Source organism: Mytilus edulis, chromosome 14 (genome assembly GCF_963676685.1).
Source record: "Mytilus edulis chromosome 14, xbMytEdul2.2, whole genome shotgun sequence".
Lineage (NCBI taxonomy): Eukaryota > Metazoa > Mollusca > Bivalvia > Mytilida > Mytilidae > Mytilus > Mytilus edulis.
In genome coordinates this window covers 27792071-27816494 of record NC_092357.1, presented here as the reverse complement: position 1 = coordinate 27816494, position 24424 = coordinate 27792071, and the positions used below count along the sequence as shown (strand labels likewise).

Below are 24424 nucleotides of genomic sequence, written 5' to 3'. Positions count from 1 at the left end.
TATACTTAGATTGTAATGTGCCAAAATACAAGTTATAGCATGTACGAAAGTACCTCGAACACGTTATTATATGTACAACATATTGCTTTAAAATGGTATTAACCTGTACATAATTTAAAAATAATAATAAAGCAGAATATACATTCAAGGACGCCTACGGGTGCGGGAGTTACTCGCTACATTGAAGACCCATTGGTGGACTTCGGTTGTTGTCTGCTCTATGGTCGGGTTGTTGTCGCTTTGACACATTTCCCATTTCCTTTCTCAATTTTATTCACGATCGATATAAAGCCCCAGTTTCACTAGAGCACGATCGATATAAAGCCCCAGTTTCACTAGAGCACGATCGCACCACGCTCACCGCGATCTAAAATAAATACAGATCGTGGTGAGGTCGCGGTATGAGCGGCATGAAAATATAAATTTTCGTTGCTTTCACGATACTACTACGTCCTCATAACGCTTCTACAACGATCCCGCTACGATTATACCACGTTTTCACCGCGCTTCTTCTGCGACCTCACTACGCTTATCAAGATCCTTCTACGCTCATCACGTTCTCACTTCGACCATACCACGAGTTATTCGATTGCAACACGAGCTTACCACGCTTCTACTGCGATTATAGCACGTTCTCACCACGACTATACTACGTTCATACCGCGATCTTACTACGTTCTCAGCAATAACGTCAACATCATATTCCATATCAATACAGTTCCATTCCTTCTACTTCTGATTAATACTTATATTTCTCGGAAACAATACAGCAGGCATGCCATACATATCTACTAGAACACGTGGGCGTTGATGTAGAGGAAGATGTCGGACCGACCAATCCAACGTAAATTACAACCTATTGCTGGTCCATAAAGCTTAAATGACGATTTTTCAGTGTACGATAGCAGAGATGACACAGATGTGTCATAGCACCCGATACGACTCAGGTTTTCCTATTCAATAGATGTTAGGTTATGTGGGGTTATGCTGTTCAGCCGATAACATAGTATACTATGTTACTATATAGTATCGGGTTATCCTGTTGAATAGAATAACCAAGAGGAACTATAAGGTCTTTTCGAGCATGCGCAATTCCGTTTAGCTAAGCACGCTGCATTCAGCATCACTGTTTTTGGCGGCCATTTGTAGATTAAGAAAAAAGATAAAAGTAAGTGCCCATATTTATAAAAACACCTTTTTATCTGTAGGATAGTCTAAATATTTATGATATGTTGAAAGGCTGTTATATTTTTTTTCTTTGACGCCTTACATCGACGCTGGGAACAGTATATCTAACGTTAATAAGGATATATGTTCCTGATCGACGGACAGCGTTATAGCAAAAATAGAAAATATCCTTCCAACAAGACGTTACAAGGTGTCTAGTCCATATAATTATGACGTCTTGAAAGGCTATTATAATTTGTTTCTTTGACGCCTTACGTCGAAGTAATGCGTCAAAGAAAAAAAATATATATATAAAGACGTCATAATTATTTGAACTACAAGGTATCCAGCTAATCATGCCGTCTGCTGCGTGTATTTTTTTATTTTGCCTTTGTTTTTTTATCCCACATTGACGAGGAAGGCGTCAAAGCAAACAATTACAATATTAGCCTTCCTTGACTAATTTGTAAGGGTGATTGCCACAGGCACTTGTTTCTATCCATCAGTGTCCATGGAAATAGTCCAAATCGGTGGCGGATCCAGAAATTTTCATAAATGGGGGCTCACTGGCTGCCTAAGAGCAGGCTGGCTGCTTCACGCTTCAGTGAATCCGTAAGCAACAATAAGAAAAATCTGAAATGGGGTCCCTCCCCCCCCCCCCCCCAATGTCTTTGAGATTATTAAAGATAATCTATAATTCCGGGAATGACATAGCTGCAGAACTGTACATGTAGCTCTTGGGTACATGTAGGTTCTAGTGTTATTATTTGACTATTTGCGGACTATACACTTTATCGCTATTAACCTTATCGGCCGGCTGACCGGGCCGCTTGAACTTTTGACGCATACAACAATCATTTTTCCATTGTGGCGTCAGATATTTTGTTTTATGACGTAAAAATTTTACGGGAACCTGTGTGATATCCAGTAATGGCGGACAATTAGCGATAAGGTGTAATAGAGACCATGGTTTGCAATTTATAGTAAAAAAATAATAGATGGGCCTAAGTGGGGGGTCTGACCTTTACAAGGACTCTGGTATCGGGATTTGGGAATTCTTTTTATTTGATTTCTTTTAATTCAAAGACATTTTCAAAATATTGCATCTATAATACTAAAATGATAAGGTCCAATTTGTCAGCCGTCATCATGTAAAAACGACGTATCAAAGAATTTAACTTTATATATAACTAATATAGTACAAAGGTGTAGATTAGAAATTACACCATTCCAGGCTCTTTTGTTTTCCACGTAATTAAAATTGCCAATAATTAAGAAGTTCCGGATCGAGTCCAATACCTATACCAATAGTAATATATTCACATGTTACCGGTTACCTTATTTGTACGTTCCGCATCTGACAGGCGCACCACAAAACGGTGTATTCAGTATTAATATGCTGTATTTATACACGGGTCATAATCGCAGGGTTGACACTAGGCCACATTTTAAAGAATGTCTATTTCCCCTCCCCGGGTCTACCCTTTGTAAACAGACCAGGAAGGCAGGTTTTTTTTTTACTGGACGTGCTTGTCATTGCATGGTCACATGAATGGTTTGATTTGTCCAGTCCAGGCCACTTATCAGTTGTTTGTGCTCAATTTGAGTGTATTTATTTAGATTATCAATCCTTCTGCTTTCAAGCACTTTCCAAAAATGGAAACAAATTATTTTCAGGAAAAAAATAATTTTGATTTTTTTGTGGAAAATAATATTTTGACCCGGGTGGGGGGAGGGGAAACAAACATATTTTTAATTTTGGCCCTACTTAATTGTCAAATTGTTACCTATTATAGTATTTTAATCAGTAAGACTTTTTAAGATAACAATAGGAATACTTATAGGTACAGTTTTCAATTTGTTAGCGGGCATGATGTAAAACAGCGAATCAAAGAATTCAACTTTATTTATAACTAATAAAGCAGTCTTCACGCTGAACTGCTAAATCTACAGGCCCGCAGCTCAATTTTTGAAAATTTTTAGTTAGATTCTGTTGGCCTGTAGGTCTAATTTTTACAGGCCCGAGAGCAATTTCACCAGCCTGGGCTGCCTGGGCTGCCACTCGACATGAAGACTGATAAAGGACAATGCTGTTGATTAAAACATACATGTACTCCATTCCATATCAGTGTTCTAGGATTCCCATTACCCGTTACCCGGGGTAAGTGGATTAGGACAACGGGTAAGTCATTTTTTAGCCTTTGTCACCCGGTGGTAAGTCAATTTTCAATATCGGGGAAGCCGAAAAACTCTTGAAATTTCCCGGTCCTCTTCAATTTTCCCATATCTGCTTTTTATTTTTATTAAATCACGAGAAAAAACTTTGATAAAAGATCGAAGATTTTGTCGATGTCTATCGGCGCTTTTATTCAAGCACTCGTTTACTAGGTGTAATCAAGCGCAAAAGAGACCACATTCTTCTCCTATCATTCTAAAAGTCGGTCACGGTGTCGGTAAAATCGGAAAATCCGGATTGATAACTGGTGCTTAAATCGGGACATAAACGATTTTTTTTTCTTGTCATCGGAGGAAAATAAACTTACAGTTGCATTTATTATAGCTCTTAATAAATGACATAGTAATAACTATAACATATTTGTCAAATTTAGTAAGAAATCGTTTTTTTTAAATTTTGTATAAAATTCAATCGTATCCGAATCCAGCTTTGTTCAGACAAACTTCACAACATATAATTTAAAGCATGTCATAAAAGTTTTTTGAGCGGCCCCCAGACCCCCGGCCATAAGGGCGACGAGCTTTAGCTCGCCGCAGCGGACGGCGCTTTGCGCTGTCTGCATTGGTTGGCGGATTTAACTTTTAGATGTGGGTAAGTAATTTTTATATTGATCTTACCCGTGGTAAGTCAAGGTGCCAAAAAAATCCTAGAACACTGCCATATTTGTTCCAGGACCTTTTGTTTTCCAAGTAATTAATATTACCAATGATTGATAAGTTCCAGTTCTACGGGTTCAAACAGAAAGATTTAGATTTGAAAGCAGAGAAAACTGTGCATCTTATAATCATCATGACTTTATCAGATGACAATACTAATACTTAAATAAGGCTTGCGCATAGTTATATACTTTAATTCAGTCACGGACCCGCGATATAATTGGTGTGTTCTAGTAACTATTAAAAATACACAGGAAAATACACTTAATAGTTTTATGAACATTTCATTAAAGACTACTTACATAATATTTATTTAAAATTAACCAATGGCTCTGTAATAACACTGCACAATTAAAATAGCCCATGATCATGATGATTGTCACAATTGTAACATTTGAACATCATGAACTGAATGATATTTTAAGATTGCAGTGCATACCATGAATTATTTTAAAAAACACAACTTTTAACAAAGAGTTATCAATTACTTGTTTTACTTCACATTTATTACTTTTTCAGATGAAAAGGATTCACTTAACAACAAAACCACCCAAAATAAAGAGGACTGTTTTTGATGGGGCATCTTCCAAATTCCAAACAAAACATGTCAGGATGACATATAATGGTTCTGATGTTAGTAATAGCAACAATATCAACCAAGAAGTGACTAACCAACTTGCCCAAATAGACTATCCAGCTGACCAATTTGATTTTCAATGTGAAGGTATTTTTGTATTTTATATAATTGTCTGACATTTAGAATTTGTATTCTTGAAGAAATATTCAAATAAATGTTCTATTTACATAAGATATTTAAGGTACTACAGTTATACTTATGGATTTTTACCGGATTTTCTACTACAATGTAAAAATTTATTGTACTACACACCATTTTCACTATATTTTTTATTATTGCATCTGTGGACAATATCTTGTAAAGATTGCTTGAAATTAGTCACAAAACGCAATACACTCTGACTCAAGAAAGATGGCTACTGTTTAAAGTAATTAAAAGTATTGAATAACAACAACGGTAAAATTGTCTGATTACACATTTTGTATTTTACTTTTATACACCAGTTTACAGGACGTATTATGATATTCTGTGCCTGGTGTGTCTACTCGATCATGTTAAACCAACAAATTGAAAACCACAAATTAAAAACCTGCGGCTGTATGAGTGTTTATTTGTCTTGTTAATTTGCCTGCTTTGTGAACTGATCAAATTACAATGATTATGATAAATTGACTGTTTTTGCAGATAATGTGAACAGTAATCCTGGAAGAATCAATCTTACGTATGCAGAAAAAAGGAAAAGGGTAAAGGGAGCATGGGACTTGCTGAGAGACAAGCTCATTGAAACCAGGTTGGAGGAACAGTCCCCAGCAACTCATTGTTGTTGCTTTTGTGAATCATCTGTTGATGATGTTATTTTTTGTCAGGATTGTGGTCCCTCTGCATATTACTGTGATACTTGCTGTAAGAGGATTCACCAGAACATTTTGTTCCATAAACCACACCAGTGGAAGGTAAAATATGGCCACAATATATAAATAAAAAAAGATGTGGTATAATTGTTAATGAAACAACTCTCCACAAGCATACAAGAGACCAAATGACAAAGAAATTATTTACTATAGGTTGCTGTACAGCCTTCAACAATGAACAAAGCCCTGAAATGACAATGTAAAACAATTTAAATGAGAAAACTAACAGCCTAATTTTTGTTAAGAATATGAACGAAAAACATATGTAACACATAAGCAAACGACAACCATGGAATTACAGGCTCATGACTTGGGTCAGGCACATACATACAGAATGTGGTGGGGTTAAAATGTTAGCAATATTATCCCAACCCTCCCCTAACCTGGGACATGTTGTTATAGTTTAACATATGATGTATATTGATCCAAAGATTTTTTATTCCATAAAAAAGAATAGGTTTGTTTGTCCAAACGCTACCTACCCAGAAAAAAGCTAATAAACACCAGATACTTCAATTTCTTTTTTTGAAGAAAAAAAAAGAAAACGCCTACCTACCTACTCACCGTCTCAACCTTTGGGTAGGGTTTGGGCAAACCAAAAAAAATTTGATTGTGACTTTGCCCTGTACTAATATATCTTTTTCAGGTTTATATTTGATCGTATTAACCTCATACAATAATACTATAATTTATATACATACTTTACCTCTATTACAGCAAACAATGTATGTACCTATTCAAATGACTAATGAACTTGCCAGGAAAGACCACATTTGTGAATCATCATACTCTACTTCCATATATGCTGTTGATGTAAAGGGTAAATATTTTTTTATGCTGCCCCAAAATAAATGTTCCAAATAATGGGTTCTGTATGGTTACTTTAGTATCCTCTTTTTCTTGATTGAAATTAACTTTATACAGATGAAATAATAATTTTAAAGGGAAAGAAACTGAATTTATTACTCTTTAGAGCCTCTAGTTCTTCTTTATTTAATATTTTTTTCTCATTTTGCAGGTTTACAACATACATGTAAAATCCAGCTATGCAGATGTGAAGATCCTGCTGTCACTTTTTTTGCGTTACAGCTTATGGCCAGCTACACCTACAAGCCCTAAAATTGGCTTTGATCTCAGATTTATGGAGCTATTGTCTGTTTTGCAACTTGAGTGCTGTTTACCTGCAAAATCTTTTTGTGATGCTTTAGATACTATGCACTCTAACTACATCAAATTAATCTCCAACGTTGTAAGTTAATTTTAACAGTTTTCTGATGTTGGAAAGTGTTTTGTCTCTGACATTACTCATTTGTTAGAAATGCATCAATATAGACAATAAAAATGTTGATATATTTTAAAACTATTTATTGTCACAATGTGCTGTCTAGATGTAGAAAAAATAAGAAAAAAGATGGGAATTGTGGACTAGAATGTAAAGATATTTGGTTCACATCTTGCAAATTAAGTTTGTAAAAAAATGCTGGTATACCCTGTATATTGTGGGTACATTAAGATTTGTTTTCAACCTCATCAATGTATATTGTAAATACTTGGTATAAAACATAAGAATAACATCTTTCAAACATAACACCTAAATTATTATATCAATATAGCTCCTTGCTATCATTGGTTTAGTTTTACTCACTGGTTTACGCTACCGCCACTTCCCTTTGCTCAACCCTCAAAGCGAAAACAAGTCGCCCTGTTGTTTACAATACTCGCTTTCAGTAGCTTAGTTACACCATCAGACATATGTAAAAACCTTAATTTTTTTATTGATAATAAAAGAAATTCAAACATAAACAATTCATTTTCTTAAGAAAAGAGGTTACAGCATTGACTCTACAGTGTGTAGCAGGTTACTTCATTTGAATCTGTTTTAATAAAATTCTCTTCTCTTTCTTTTTTTAGGAAAAAAACATATATAGAGCTGTGGTTGGTGATTGCCTCACTGAGTACAATTACCATAGGTATTCACTGAATACCCAAGCAAACATAACAGAATCTTCTTTTGCCACTGAATGTCCAATATGTGTTAAGGTAAGTTTCTAATATAAATTTATATTATTTCTTTTTGAGTTGATTTGTTCCAACAAACTTTAACTTATCATATCATTTCGGAAAACATATTAGCGATTTCATGTGTCATGATAAATTTTACAAATACAATTTTGTAATTGGTCTGTCTCGTTTTTCAAATCTGAAACAACGTACGCTATAATTGTTTTAATGGTGGCGAGTTGTTTTATTTCTTTATTATTCAAGGTCAGAAAACATACAATTACTTAAATCCACAATACATTTTGGAGAGCTGACTTATTGTAACAATTTATCATTGTTGACGGCCAGATAACTTTTATTTGCTTAAATCCATATACTCTGTGGATAATTGCATTTTTGTACAGATTATTCATTGTTGAATGCACAATATCTGTTGGAGAGTTGTTTTATTGTTACTATTATTCATTGTTTATGACCAGCTATGTAACATTCATTTTCTTAAATTCACTGTCTCTGGTGGCAAGTTGTTTTATTGTAACAATGCTTCATCGTTGAAGGCCAGATTACATATTATTGCTTGAAATCAAGTATTTCGGTGGATACTTGATTTAGTGTACAGATTATTTATTGTTGAAGGCCAAATAATGTACAATTACTTAAATCCATGATAACTGTTGAAGAGTTGTTTTATTGCAAATAATGTTCTTTCTTGAAGACTCTATAACATTGTATGCTCAGTTTTCGATAGAAATACACTTTATGCAACTGGATATCTGTTATCCTATTTTGGCTGGAAAAACAATCTATATCAAAAGTCTATAACTGTTAGAAACTTTAAGTTGTACTAAGAACATTAAATATTAGATATTTCATATTTGAACATGTTGAATGTTCCTAAAACCAATCACAGCTGTTTATATGTACATATAAATGTGTACTAGCATAAGGTCGATTTCTATTCAACGCAGCTTATATATTGGCTTAAATCCAGGATCGCTGGTGGTCAGTTGTTAAATTGTATTTATTATATAAAAAATTTAATTCAAATTTTATTGGCAAAAAACTGTCCAATTAGACTTGGAGTCAAATTACATTCTGGCTCCCATGAATCATGGTCATGGCTAAATCCATCCCAATGAATCAAATATTGTCGTGAATTTTCTACTGTTCTTGTGGCAATGATGCCTTTCACTCCCCATTCTGAAAGAAAAATAAAACATTGTAGTTATATGAAAAATAAAGAAGTTCATTTATTTCATAGCAAAGTGATCTATATGAATCTTAGTCATCTTTTTGGTGAAACTGACCTAAGTCTATATGTACAGCAATGTTAATGATGAATTTAAACAAAAACGAAATGTCAGTTAGTCAAAATATCAATTTTAATAGTTTGTTAATTAGAAGAAGTTAATTTTAACATTCAATTGCATTATTTCTAATCAAACATTTATATTTTAACTATGCCATAAACATCAAAAACACAATTTGTCAAGATATTTGACATGTTATAAATATACCAAATACATAATATCATATAAATAATTTCTGTTCAAGTGAATTATTAGAAAATAACAGATGACTGATAAATCCAGATAATGCAGAGCTTTTTCTGTGTCATTCTAGTTACAATTGAAATTCTAACTTGCACTTTTATTACCTTTGTTGTTCTTTCTCTTTTTAGTGGCTTTTGTCCTGTTAGCAGCTGTCCCCCTTGGTCTTTTGCTGGTATGTGTGACTGGTGGTGATGTGAATGCTAGTGTGACTGGTGGTGATGTGACTGGTGGTGATGGTACTGTATGTGTGACTGGTGGTGAAGTGAGTGCTAGTGTTACTGGTGATAATGTGAGTGTATGTGTGACTGGTGGAGATGGAAGTGTTTGTGTGACTTGTGGTGATGTGACTGGTGGTGATGTGAGTGTATGTGTGACTGGTGGTGATGGTAGTGTAGTTGTGACTGGTGGTGATGGTAGTGTATGTGTGACTGGTGGTGATGGTAGTGTATGTGTGACTAGTGGTGATGGTACTGTATGTGTGACTGGTGGTGATGTGAGTGTATGTGTGACTGGTGGTGATGGTACTGTATGTGTGACTGGTGGTGATGTGAGTGTATGTGTGACTGGTGGTGATGTGAGTGTATGTGTGACTGGTGGTGATGTGAGAGCTAGTGTGACTGGTGGTGATAAGAGTGTATGTGTGACTGGTGGTGATGGTAGTGTATGTGTGACTAGTGGTGATGGTACTGTATGTGTGACTGGTGAAGTGAGTGTATGTGTGACTGGTGGTGATGGTACTGTATGTGTGACTGGTGGTGAAGTGAGTGCTAGTGTGACTGTTGGTGATGGTAGTGTATGTGTGACTGGTGGTGAAGTGAGTGCTAGTGTGACTGGTGGTGATGGTAGTGTATGTGTGACTGGTGATGATGGTAGTGTATGTGTGACTGGTGGTGAAGTGAGTGCTAGTGTGACTGGTGGTGATGGTAGTGTATGTGTGACTGGTGGTGATGGTAGTGTATGTGTGACTGGTGATGATGGTAGTGTATGTGTGACTGGTGGTGATGGTACTGTATGTGTGACTGGTGGTGATGTGAATGCATGAGTAACTGGTGTTTTTTTTAGTGTGAGTGTTTGTTTGGCTGGTGTTTTTTTTAGTGTGAATGTTTGTTTGGCTGATGTTTTTTTTAATGATATTTTGACTGTTGTTTTGTTTGGTTGTGTTTGTGTGACTGGTAGTGATGGGAGTATGTGTGTGACTGCTGGTGATGCAAGTGAATAAAGGTTTTCTTCAACCTCAGGAGTCACCAGTAAATTGTAGAGTAGTTCTTCACTTCCAGGTTCTACAAAAATAAAATCATTAATATGGTAATTTTCACTGCATCTCCAATATTTACTTTTCATTACCAAATTTTCTTGGTTTGAAAAAAAAAGTTTTTATAAAACAAAGTATTGTCCCTAAAGCATTGCTAAAGGAAATATGCATAACATTATAATCATTATCTGTATCATTGTGTATGAATTTGAATTTGAATTACAGTGCCATAGTTAGTTTTCACATCGTTTTTTCAATTAAGTAACAGAAATGTCTGATTTGATCTCCTGCACCGTTCAAAATACAACATATGTTATGCACATGTTTACCATGATCTATTTGAATTGAACATGGCCATGTTTACAAAGCGAAAGAGGAGCATCTTATAAGAATTTGTGATGTTCACTACATTTCCCCATATCCAATCTTTTGCTCACTAAACACATCATTTTTTAATTGTGATAAATATATTTTAAAAATGTTAAATCAATTATTGAATTTTCAGGCTAAGCAGGATTAAAAACCTGGTTTAAAATCTCAGAATTTTTGAGGCAGTGTATTGTAGTCATGATCCATCAGAAAATAATACATTTTCTATTAACTAGACTTGGGTAAAAGATATTTAGAAAATAAAAACCCAATTCACATTTAACTTGTAACCATGAAAACAACATATGACGAAAGTTCTATTATAGTTTTTTTTTTTTTTTTAAATGGGGAATGTGCCAAAGAGACAACAACCCGACCATAGAGCAGACATGTTTGGTGTCCCAAATTTCGTTCCCAAATTTTTGTGCTCTAGGTGTAACACCACTAATTCGGGCCCAGCAAGAAAGCACATACCAGAAAGTAATACATATTTAACACAAAATAGTTCCTACGCATGGACATAACTTTCAAAATATTTAGATTTTTTTATTAATTTTGTTATCAAATGAAAGCTGCATGACTGGTGATCATTGTAGAAAATTTTTTGACTGATAAATTTGAATAATACACAAATGGCATGAAATTTAAAAAGGAGGGTACATTTTGCCTTTTTGTCAGATCAGAAGTACCTGTTTTGGTACATCCCAAGTTCCGGGAACCAGTTCTTTCTTATATGCCATTTAAGGTATTTTAATTTTTTCAGTATAGGACACCAAAAGGTGTTGCTTTGACATGCAATGATTGTCACTTTATTTGAACTTAAGATAAATTAGCTGTGACCACTCGAAATTGAGGAATTTAACATAGAAAGCAATGGGGCCATGAATTAGTAGTGTACTTCCTATTACAGAGAATCACCAGAAATCCAATTTTTAGAAGTTGTACCTATTCCAATGAAAATAAGTCAAACATGATGTAAGTAATCATGTTTAATCTTCTGTTTTGGTCAACCGTCCTGCTTATGGGAAATTTAAGCTCTTAAATTGGCATACTCAAGTATGTTAGCCTTTTATGGTCATACAACATGCATGCAGTTAAGACTTGAATCCATGTTCTTATTTTTGCATTTTTTCTGATTGAAATTAATAAAACATGTATTTTCTGACTTCTATATGGAACAGAATAGCTCTTGGTCAAAGTAATCTTATGATTTTTCAAGTTTTTTTTTTATGGTAGCCTTTTACAATCTAGGCAAATGGTATATACTCATATAAGAATTCTAAAATCTCACTGTACATGCAATTTTGAACCAGTTTAGCAAGTTATCTAGCTGAGGGATATATAAATTGCTCTTATTAATCTATGTTTTACCACAGAATAATGAATTATTTAATTGAGTTACTTTTTGAGTGTTATATTTTTTAATGTATTTTAGTCTTTCTTGTATGCTGTTGTTGTTGTAAGGTTAATTTTAGGAACTTTTGGAATGTTTTTTTTAGTTGATGTATGGTCAGATGTTTGCAGCAGACTGAACAGGTCAATTGTTCAGCAATGTAAACAGATCAGACTAGATCAGAGCTGATCAGAAAATTTAATTTCACTTTATAGATGTATGTTAAGATATCAAAAGGTTAAAATATGATCATATAAGGTTAATGTATATAGGTCAGTATCATCATTGGATAACTAAATGAATATATTTTTTGCCCAGAAACTCATTACATATATAACTTAAAGTCCTGCTATTTTTTGTTAACTTAAAAATAAACTGACCTTCTGATAATGTAACAACAGTTTTATGAAGAAATAAATATATTTTTGTGGAAAATATATATATATTTTGGTACACATATAGCAATGAATGAAATTTGATAAAAACACCATTATGTAAAACCGGTTGGCAGATTTTTTGGGAAATTTGCTTCAATATTTTTAATGTTTACAGATGTTATTATGAACTAATCACTAAATAAAATAAAATTACTACCAATCAAGTTATCCTCCTCAACAGCCTTCTGCACCTTCATATTCAATTCTGTTTCTATAGCTGAAAGATAATTGATAATAGCCATAAACTAGAAGTTTTAATTCCAATAAAACTGCATGCACACAAATAATGCCCATTACAACCTGTCATTATTGTTTCAATCAAATCTCTGACATTAACAATTAACAGGTGGTTGCATTTTCATCTGAAAAAAATTCGGAAGTTACTTAAATAAGAGAATGGAAACTCACATTTTTGTAATTTTTCCATTTATAAAGAGGCATAATTGTGGAATGGTTAAAGTGACGCTTCCTAAGTTCAAACTTGATTTGTATTTTGTGTGTATAAGGTTTCATAATATTTTGTTGAGGTACACTAAAGTAAGGGAATGGAAACGAAAAAAAATTGAAATTTTTCCATTTATAAAGGGGCATAACTCTAGAACAGTGACACCACCAATATTCAAACTTGATCTGTGTTTTGTAGTAATAAGCATTGTGTATAAGTTACATTTTGACTGAAGCCTGCAATTAAAATAGGATTGATTGTCATTTGCTGTGGCAAATATTTCAGGCATAATCAGGACAAAATTTATAAAAGACATTTAAATAAAGTATGTTATATTTATTTACCATTGTCAACTGGTAATGATAATACCTCATATTCAGGAGATGTGGGCCTGAAATAAACAATAAAATTGAAAAACTGGTAAAATTTACTTCTAAAACATGCATAAATTTCTTAAGTATGTGCATTAGTTTATATACCTGTCTGTCAAAGGGCAATAACTATAAAAATGTATTTGTTGACTCTTTTTATATAGCTTTAATTAATTATAATTTTAAAAATAATTTGTGACATTGAAGATGCATGGTTGACAAATGGTATTTTATATCAATAAGCGTAAAATGATGTTGGTTTTCTAGTGTACAGGACGGAGACTTAACTAACTTGAGAAGATGTGCAGACCAAAAACACTGTTCACCATTGTTCCACTCTATTAATTGCAGGATGGATATAAAAGTTAAAATGTCTAATTGTACTTACACTTCTACCGAAATTTCCTTTATGTTTAAAAACATTTTCATTTTTTTCTCCCCATAATCTGACATAGGTTTAAGGGGGAGAACATCAAGGGGGATACCATTCACTTCTATTATTCCTTTTTTAACTTTTGTGTACGGGAAAGCTTGTTTTTTTCCCACTGCTTTTGCTAAAAAAAAAATTATATAAAACAGTATTTACTAAAACACATTTGATTATTTTTGTTGAGCCTTTAAGTTTAAACAAAAAAGTTAGACAAAGCAATCCTACATTCTGTTTCGTCAGCGTCCACAAATAGTCACTCTGTGGTTAAAGTTTTTTGAAATTTTAATAGCTTTCTTAAACTATCCTGAATTTGTAACGTGGACAGAAGCTTATTTATGATCATTAAATAGTATCCAGAAGTAAATTTTGTAAAAATAAAATTCAACTTTCCGTATTTTACACGAAATAGACCCTGTTTTTCTGCTTGGAAACATTAAATTCAATCTGTGTTTAAAGTTTTTAAAATTTAATGACATATTCTTGTAAATAGACTTAGTTTTTCTGCTGGGAAACATTAAATTCACTCTGTGGTTAAAATTTTAATGACTTTCCTCAAATTCTACCAAACTTGGACAGAAGCTTGTTTATGACAATGAGATAGTATTCAGAAGTCAATTTGTTAAAAAGAAAATAAAAAAATTTCTGTACATAATTATAAATTGACTTAGTTTTTCTGCCAGGAAACAATACATTCCAGAATTTGAAGATCTATTGGTGACCTTTTGCTGTTGTCTGTTTATATGGTCGGGTTTTTGTCTCTTTGGCACATTCCCTATTTCCATTCTCTATTTTATTTCTATTTTGTGGACAAAGTTTTTAAAATTTTAATAACTTTTAAGCTATTCTGGATTTGTACCAAACTTGAATAAAAACTTGTTTATGATCAAAAGCTAATATCCAGAAGGAAGTTTTGTTAAAACGTTGTACCTGTTAATCCGTATTAAACTTATAAATGGACTTTTTTCTTCAAGGGGCCAGCTGAAGGACGCCTCCGGGTGCGGGAATTTCGCGCTACATTGAAGACCTGTTGGTGACCTTCTGCTGTTGTTTTTTATTTGGTCGGGTTGTTGTCTCTTTGACACATTCCCCATTTCCATTCTCAATTTTATTTTTTCTTCAAGTTAACATTATTATTACGAGATTTATAAACTCAGCATTAAGGTTTTCCACATTGCAGCTGAAATTTCATATGAAGTAGAGTAAAAGACATTACACTTACAATACAACTTGTTCATGTGGGTTTGAGCCTCCTGTTGAAGACTTTTTAAGTCTTTTGGTACTTCTTTGGTTCCTACAGAAAAAAGTAATGTCAAGTCACAATATTAAAACTAGATTGTTAACCATACAAAAAGAAAAATAACTAGAATTGGCAAGCAATAGCAGATGTCACTTCATGATGCCAGGCTACCTTGCCAATATTTTTTTATTATATTTGAACAGTTTCCACGGTAACTAGGTCTATAAAGGACCATTCCATAGTTGGATGCACAACCTCACACATAGGAATGAAAGTACTCTAGTTAAAGTGATTTGACGGTCGTAAATGCAGTTTAACTGGTGACAGGTAGTGGACACAGTAAAACGGATATTTGTAACCATCAAATCAAAATTGAGGTGGCAACTCTTCAACTATAGTACGTACTGTTATTCCAAATCTAATGCATTACAAACAAATAATAAGTTGTAACAGTTGGAAAAATGAATAAACTTGAAATAAAATAAAATTCTGCAAAACTTCATAAATGATTTTGGTGCATAGATTTCATTGCTAAACATGACGTTATACAAATAAAAACTTACAAACTGAAAATAATTTCGTTACTTCTTCTATTGAAATTTGGATAAAATAATACTAATGCCACTAATGAATCCCCTTGAACTTAATCACAAAATAAAACAAGTAAACTAAGCAAAAGTTTCAAAGTCAATAAACCATGACATAGGGACAGAGGAAAATATTTTTCATGGAAATAAGAAATGCCTACACTTATACAACTGCATACCAAAAGTGGTTCACTATAAACTAGATGTAATCACAAACTTATACATTGTTAATGCTCTGCCACCATGTCTGGTTTTTTGGCTCTGTCTAGTTCAGACAAAAAGCGATAGGTACAGGTAGTGACAATTTTTGGTAAACTGAATTAAACTTGTATGTAATTTAAACAAGAATGTGTCCCCAGTACATGGATGCCCATTTGCACTATCATTATCCATGTTCAGTGGACTGTGAAAATGGAACAAAAACTCTAATTTGGCATTATAATTAGAAAGATCATCACAGGAAACATGTATAAAAAGTTTCAAGTTGATTGGAATTTAATTTAATCCAAAAGCTAAAAACCTCAACCAAAAACTTAAACCTGAAGTGAAACAGACAGAAAAACAAACAAAAGATAACAAACAAACAAATGCACAGAGCAGAAAACAAAATGCCCATAAATAGGGCATACAAATGTTAAAATTCTGACCTAGTGAATGAAAAGCAAACAAATTCTGCAGGATGTCCTCTGATTTAAGGAAGGCAGCAGATTTTCCATCTCCTAAAAGGATCTGGGATCCAGTGTTGGTGTCAATGCCTACCAGAGCTACATCTATACCATGCTTTTCAAGTTCAACAATCTGAAGGGAAAAAGAAAAATATTTGATTATGGTCTGACTGAGGATTAAAATAATATCAAACAAACCTAGATAAAAAAAAAATTGTGCACACTCACTATTTATTGATATTTATTGATATTTATATATCAAGAGCCTAGTTTGCGCACCTATAATTTTTTGCTTAAATCTTTTATCAATAACTATTTTTGACTTTCAATATACATTTATTTGTGGCTTAAAAAATGCCTTTTCAGGAGGATTGCGGGTATAAGATTTTCAGAAAAAAATAACATTTGTTTTTCATTACAAATTCTATTAATTACCTTTAGTAGTTGTTACTTTATCATACGGTACAAAAATAATTCCAATAGTTGGCGGCTCAACTGTTGGCCCCATGTGACACTAAAAATGTAGGTATCATTGAAAAAGCTCCAAATTATCTCCCTTTGGTGCAAAAATGCCATTATTTGGCATTAAAATTGAACGGACGAAGATGATGGTGGATGCCAAGTTATGGAAAATGCTCACTTTAGCATGCATCAAAACACATACACATATTGCCGGTAACTGAAAAAATGTTGCAATCATATTACAAGTTGGGTCTTCAGGAAAGTTTATTTTATAAGCAAATCAGAATAAAATTGTTTAAGGAGGCTCGCGGGTATAAGATTTTCAGAAAAAATTCAAACATTCATTTTTCTTTACAAATTTTATTAATTACCTTTAGTAGTTGTTACTTTATTTTATGGTACAAGAATTTTTCAAAAAAATCAATACATGTTGGCCCCAGGTGACTTTTAAAATTTAGATATCATTGAAAAAGCTCCAAATTATCTCCCTTTGGTGCAAAAGTGACATTTTAATGGCTAAAAATGACCTTCATTTAGTTGTCAGTAACAACATATTAAAATTTTAAAAGCTTTGGTTGAACGGTTCATGAGGTAATGCACGGACAACATTTGATTCCTGCCCGCCCGCCCGCCCGCCCGACCGACCGACCCCCCGCCGTACATCCCCAAATCAATAACCGACATTTTTGTCACAAAAATCCGGTTAAAAATCGATTTAGACCCGCGAGCCCCCTTAAATCAAATAATAATTAAAAAAAATAAGTCTCACATGTTCTCTGATTATCTTAAGCCTTTTAAAGGCATCTTTCTGTTGTGGTTGAGGTGGTACCACTGGCTTTTCCTTTGCCTTCTGTTTATATGCCTCCTTTTCCTCCTGCCCTAACAAATTCCAGGCAGGTGCCCAGTCTGCTATGTCATTGAATTGATCTTAAATAAACAAATGTAAAATTAAGTTAATCAACTGTCTAACCTGACTGATTCTTTTAAGAATAAGCAAACACAAGTTTTTCCATTAATTCTTCTTTAAAAAAGGTCAAAAGAAAAACTTTTTAAACCTTCAATTGAGGCTACTATTCATTGATGCCAAATTTCATCAAATTTTTATGAGCAATAGCTCAAGTAAATATTCTTTAGGCTACTGCAATTAGTGAAGTCAGTCAAGCAGGCATGGGATAATCTTAACCAGTTGTAATCGATAACATTTTGAAGTGAAGTCCTCTGTAATCAGTAATCCTGTCATTTCTGATTACAAGTAATCACAATGTAATCAATTACATTGCCAAAAAAGGTGTAATCATGATTATTTTTTTATTCTTTTTAGATTACATTCAATACATAATAGGTGTACAGAAATCATTTTTAGTATAAATCACCATGACTTTATATATATAAATATGTCCACATGTAAATTGACTTCAAGTATACTGTATCCATCAGATGTAGCAAAAATAGCAAAAATAGCAGGCTGTAGAAATATAATAAACTGCATAGAAAATCACACGTACAATGTTAATATAAATATCTGTTCATGACTTCATCCCATCCACGACCAAGGGCAATATAAAATAACCCATTTAGAAAGCCATAACTAATAATGGCTTATATCAAAAGGATTTGAGATAACATGGAGATTTGTTCCATGGCAAATCATAACATCTTTTTTATTTATATATATGCAGGTATAGGTGGTACAATGTATATATTTATCTATAGATTGTCTTTTTCAATGATTAATCATATATAACATTACTATAAAATATTATCACAAAAATGTAAAACTAATTGGAAAAAAAGTAATGAATTAAAAGACTAATTTACAATTTAAATCTTTTTTTACAACACAGACTTATTAATTAATGTATATAATATATATATATGGTTGAAGATTTGAACAACAGTACTAATAATATACAATTATTAACTTTTGATGAGGTTGATATAATATTTTTTGACACCATAACGAAAAAAAAATCATAAAACCAGGAACTTGCAAGACGTCATGAATCTATATTTAGGTACAAATAGTCCAGTCATACTAAGATTTAACCTCAAACTAATTGCAACAGAAAATGTTTTAGTTCTAATCTATAGCATTATGCCCTTTTTATACACAAGAAAAAAGTCCCATAAAATGTAACTTGAGAAAAACTCAAAATCAGCATTTTAAATTTCCTATGGAAATTGACATTGGAAGGGGAGATAACTCTTGCAAAAATGAGTCTTTTTTGGTCCGTCTTTGGTTATTTTTCTTGAAATTCATGTAAAGTATGAGACTTTGATTGGGTTATAAGTATGTGTTTGACTATATTATTTAATCTTCTGCTCATGAAATGTACAAACCAAACAAAACCAAAGTGTTATGGGTAGTTTTATGTTGATTTTTTCAGTACAGGACACCAGAAGGTGTTGCTTTGACATGTAATGATTGTCACTTTATTTGAACTTAAGTTAAAAGAGCTGTGACCACTCGAAATTGAGGAATTTAACATAGAAAGCAATGGGGCCATTAATTAGTGGTGTACTTCCTTTAGATTAACCTCTTGCCATTTTAGCCCCAGTTAAAATAACGATAGGCTATATATATTAACATACATGTATGCAGTTTACCTTTTTTCTCTCTAACAAAACAATTATACCCAGTCATTCCTTTGAGGTATAATGTCCGTGGCTGTGCTTCATATTTCCTTCCCTCCACGACTTTTTTATAATTGCCAATCCAGTCCTTAAATTATTAGTATAAAATAAATTCAATCAGGCACATATGACTCCAAAATGACAAAGGTGAAATTGTAAAAAAATCAAATTAGACTTTTAGTATCTCACAATTATTAAGCTATTTTATCTGAGTGGTTACATGTTATATGTAGAATCATTCAAGGTATATAAGGTCCATAATCAATTTTATTCATATGGATATTTTTATACTATAGTTTTTTTTTCCTGATTTTATTAGAATGACGCTATAAATTATCTATGCAATATGAACGTAGATAACGAATTAATCCCCGGTCTTAGTTTGAATTGGAAGAGTTTTAGGGAAATTTGGGTACAAAGTGTTGCATAAAATCAATGTTTTTTTCATTATCTAAAATACATGTAGTTTAATTGAAATTTGGAAATTTGACATTTTTTTTACAAGGTGTAGGGTACTTACCTTTGGTCAAACCCTACAGGTAGTCAAATATAAGACGTTTTTTAATCCTGAGACAGAGAAAATGGATGGAGTCAAATTTGGTGCTCAATGTTGTGAGAGTTATGTCATAGATAGTGTGACGTGACTGACGTCAAAGTGAGTCATTTGCATAGCTAGGTCAGTAGTCCCATTCCTTCAATGAGGCAGTCAAGTGATGCATTTAATGAAATGAGTGTAAATGATTGGCATAATACATGTAGGACAAATCATTAATGAATTATTAAAATATTTAAATTACAGTCATCATGAATAATCTACAGAATTTTATATTTCACAAGCGTGAAGTTCCCTGGGATAATAGTAAGCAATGTCCAGGAATATGGGTTAGCAACACCCAGGGGCTATGGGTTTTGTAATGACGTGCGTTAACCAATCAAAATCATAGAAGTATATTAAGCCGGGGATAATATTTAATAGGTATGAATTTATTAATTGTTTGTTCAAGATTGGTATTGCATGTGAGCAAATGCATGTACACTGTATTGTAAAATGACACAATGATACAACATACATGTGAATTCCATCAAAACAGTTGAATAAAATATCAAAATCAGAAAAACTATTAACATGTATAAACTTTGAATTAATATATATGACTGGATACACCATGTACAGTGTTTTGGTATTAATCCAAATCCAAATCCTTTGTTACAGTTTAAAAGCCTATTTAATAATGCAATGTATTACATGAAAATTTAAAGTCACCATTGCCAAGTTGGCATATAAATTAAAATACCTTGATAACCTGTAACGGCAGTCCTGTTCTTTCAACAGCCTTGTTGTGCAGCACACTGCTTTTTATACCTTTGCAGTCCATGCCTTGGGCAAACAGCTCCTTCAAAATACCCTTGGTCTCCTCTGATAAGTTTGTTTTCTGAAATATATTTACACTGTGAGCGGTTTTAGTATTAACTTTATCATGTTTATACTAAATACATTTCATATCGAGGTGAAACCTTTAGTCAAAGGAACCTTAAAGTAATGCTTTTAAACAAGCATTTGTTCACTTATCTACATTGGCTAGAGGTATAAGGAGACGGTTCAGATCTCATAAACATGTTTAACCCTGCTGCAATTTTGCGCCTGGCCCAAGTCCGGAGCCTCTGGCCTTTGTTAGTCTTGTATGATTTTTAATTTTAGTTTCTTGTGTATCTTTCAGAGTTTAGTATGATGTCCATTATCACTGAACTAGTATACATATTTATTAAGGGGCCAGCTGAAAGACACCTCTGGGTGCGGGAGTTTCTTGATACATTGAAGACCCATTGGTGGCCTTTGGCTGTTGTCTGCTCTATGGTCGGGTTGTTGTCGCTTTGACACATTCCTCATTTCCTTTCTCAACTTTATTTGTTACTGGTTTTATCAATGAAAAGAATATTACATAATTATAAAGGAAATATGGTTATCAAATAATATAAATAATATTTCTAATATCAGCATAAGGTCATCAATAAAAAAATTCTTTTACAAGCTTAAGCATATTCATTGATGGCCCTTGGCTGTTTTGTGCTTTATAGTTGGTTTGTTGACTCTTTTAAACATTCCTCGTGTCCATTCTTTTAATATTTTTCATGTGTATAAAAAAAGAAGAAGAAGAAGAAGTTGCTGTTTTTCTAACCATTATTAGAATACTATGGATGCAATTTGTTTTAATCTTAATTTTCACACTTAGTGCAGTAGTAGTTCTAATCTTTATTTTTATAAATTCAACAAATTATATCATTGGTCATTGTGTCAAGTTTAAGAGTAAATTAAGATAATTAAAGCAATTAGAAATAAAGGCCTCAAGAGTCAAGATGTTTTCCTCTGCTCAGGTAATTCTGAGTATTATTTTAGATGTCAACACAGCCATAGTTCCTATTAAGTGGTCAGTTTGTTATAATAAGGCTTATATCCCTATGAGGATGTGGATAGGAAAAAATAAAAAAAATAATGAAGTGGGTGGACATAAAGGACAGAAAATATCATTTGAAGATAATAGTAATTCATGTGATTACATAATAGCCAGTGTTTTAAAGATAAAGGATCTCCTGTAGTTGGTGATCGCAATACTGGTATACTAGTATTGTGCACAATACTGGTATAAAAAATTTGTACCAGTATTGTGTTTTCTTAAATAAACAATACATATATAGGTAATTAATCTTTTATCAAAGGTGTCAAATATATATGCATAATGAAATATGACATGACAATTTAATAAGGAATAATTGTATGTTTAACTGATGGAACATTGTGATTGTCATAAAGGAAGTTTTGAATTTTCTGATGTTTTTTCCTTAACATTGCTTAAGGAAACCATACTGTCTCAGCATTTTAACAAACTCTTTACTTTCTTCTATGTTTTCTTTTAGCTATCTCTTTTCAGGTCTCAGTAGTATATTTTAGTGTCTATATTTTATTAAGATGGTATTTCTGCAAATCCTCCCTCCACACTTCCTATATTGATATTTAGGTATTCAGTCTTTGTGTACTTTCTCTTACTAGATTATAAACTTTTTCAGATATCACCTGAACAGCTCTCTAACTGTCGGAGTGCTTGCCAAGTACAAAAATGTATAAGTATTTGTACCACATCTACATCTACATCTATACTATTGATCTGCAGTGGAAATCCATAACGCAGATACTGCTGTGCAAACGTCAACCTGCGTGCTCAGTATTAACAAGTGCAATTAAAGAAGAAGAAGATATATCTGTTACAAATTGTATTGCCCATATATATGGTTCTGAAGTGACTATGGTACTAATCTACCAAAAAAAAGTAACAATACTGGTACAAAATTTGTATACCAGTATTGCGATTACCAACTACAGGAGATCCAAGATAAAGAATAATAAGTGAAAACAATTAACACTAAAGAAATGAAAAGTTTTTCACCCCCATCCCCCATTAACAAAAACAAGTGAGAGTTATTTAACATACGAAGGTGGATAGTACCCCCCCCCCCCTTTTTTTCCATTGACAGAAACTACTGTCTGTGAGTAAACGGTAGTCAATTCTATATCTGATGGTTTAATATGTTATTTTTCAAAGGTATATAAGAAAATAAGCTTCCCGTTTAAAATCCACTGGAGGTCCTCCGATAAACCGCAACTAATATTTTTTGTAGCGGCCACTTTCCTATTACTGGATGTCCGCCATTTTGACTTAACGGTCACGTGACAAAAGTAAAAATCCCGCCGCGGACAAATTCTTAGCATTTTACATTTACTGGAAAACATTTTAAAATCATGTAATAAATCTCATATATATATAATATTATAGATTTTGTATGAGAGCATCATTGGTTGCAAGCGTCTATTTTTTTCAATTTCAATTGCTACGAAGTTTCTAGAAAGTAGTTGCATAGTCTGCATATATAGTGCATCCAGTACGCACAAAGGAAGCAACGTTCATATATCATTATTATAACAAGAAAATCTGCTTAGTTCATAGTACCATTATAGGGTATGGATAACGCAGCACTGCAACATCACATTTCAGTCTGCAATAAAGATGGGCACAGGTTCAGCCCTGTAATATTTCAAATATCTCTAGTCGGACAGATGATAAAACATTAAAATAGCTTACCGACATGTCTAGTTGAGATGTACGAGAAATAAAAGGAAAACTTGATGAAACTTGAACGTGCTTTTTATGTTATTTGAAAATGGCTAATGTTAGAACTCTTTGAAAAGCATGCTGGGAAACTGCAATTGATTGGTTATAATTGCTGCATAAAATCATTCTATTCAACAGGATAACCCAATACTATATAGTAACATAGTATACTATGTTATCGGCTGAACAGCATAACCCCACATAACCTAACATCTATTGAATAGGAAAACCCCAGTTGCATCGGGTGGTCATAGATATAGGAAGATGTGGTATGAGTGCTAATGAGACAACTCTCCATCCAAGTAACAGTTTATAAAAGTAAACCATTATAGACCAAGGTACGACCTTCAACACGGAGCCTTAGCTCACACCGAACAGCAAGCTATAAAGGGCCCCCAAAATTACTAGTGTAAAACCATTCAAACAGGAAAACCAACGGTCTAATCTATATAAAAACGAGAAGCATGGCTGAGTCGTTAGAGAAAATGGACAAAAAGTCCTAATTACATACAGACAAACAAAACCTGGAGAGATTCAATATATTTTATGTGAAAATTACAATGAGAATGATGGTCGTAGCACGAACGTAGTCAGGTCGTAAGAAGAGCGTGATTAGGACAGCAAGGGCGTGCTAGAATCGTACTATGGTCGTGAACAGCGTGGTATAGTCGTAGTGGAAGCGTAGTTGGATCGCGGTGAGAACGTGATGGTCGTAGTGAGATCGTAGCGCAGACTCTCCGAACAGAATAACGCTTTCGCTACGTTCTCACTACGATTGTACAGCGACCTTTGCGATCTTACTACGATCTTAGTGCGCTCTCACTATGCTTCTACTACGACCTGATTTCGCCACGACCGCACCACGATTGTTTTGAACA

At 33.2% G+C, this 24424-nt stretch overlaps 1 protein-coding gene and 1 long non-coding RNA gene across 2 annotated transcripts; one reads left to right on the top strand and one right to left on the bottom strand.

Annotated features, from left to right (window-relative positions):
- The first annotated feature begins 6262 nt into the window (after positions 1-6262).
- On the top strand, positions 6263-7557 carry LOC139502544 (uncharacterized). The gene is made up of 3 exons (XR_011658876.1): positions 6263-6367; positions 6566-6796; positions 7459-7557. It is a non-coding gene; the product is annotated as an uncharacterized lncRNA (long non-coding RNA).
- Positions 7558-8216: 659 nt separating this feature from the next.
- On the bottom strand, positions 8217-23103 carry LOC139502421 (proline-rich protein 36-like). The gene is made up of 10 exons (XM_071291874.1): positions 20679-23103; positions 19357-19471; positions 17519-17676; positions 16270-16420; positions 15018-15089; positions 13757-13922; positions 13342-13388; positions 12710-12769; positions 9206-10381; positions 8217-8748 (listed from the first exon to the last, which is right to left on the bottom strand). The coding sequence occupies exons 1-10, from the start codon at positions 20757-20759 to the stop codon at positions 8591-8593; spliced, it is 2184 nt and encodes a 727-aa protein (XP_071147975.1). The 5' UTR covers positions 20760-23103; the 3' UTR covers positions 8217-8590.
- Between the last annotated feature and the right edge of the window lie 1321 nt (positions 23104-24424).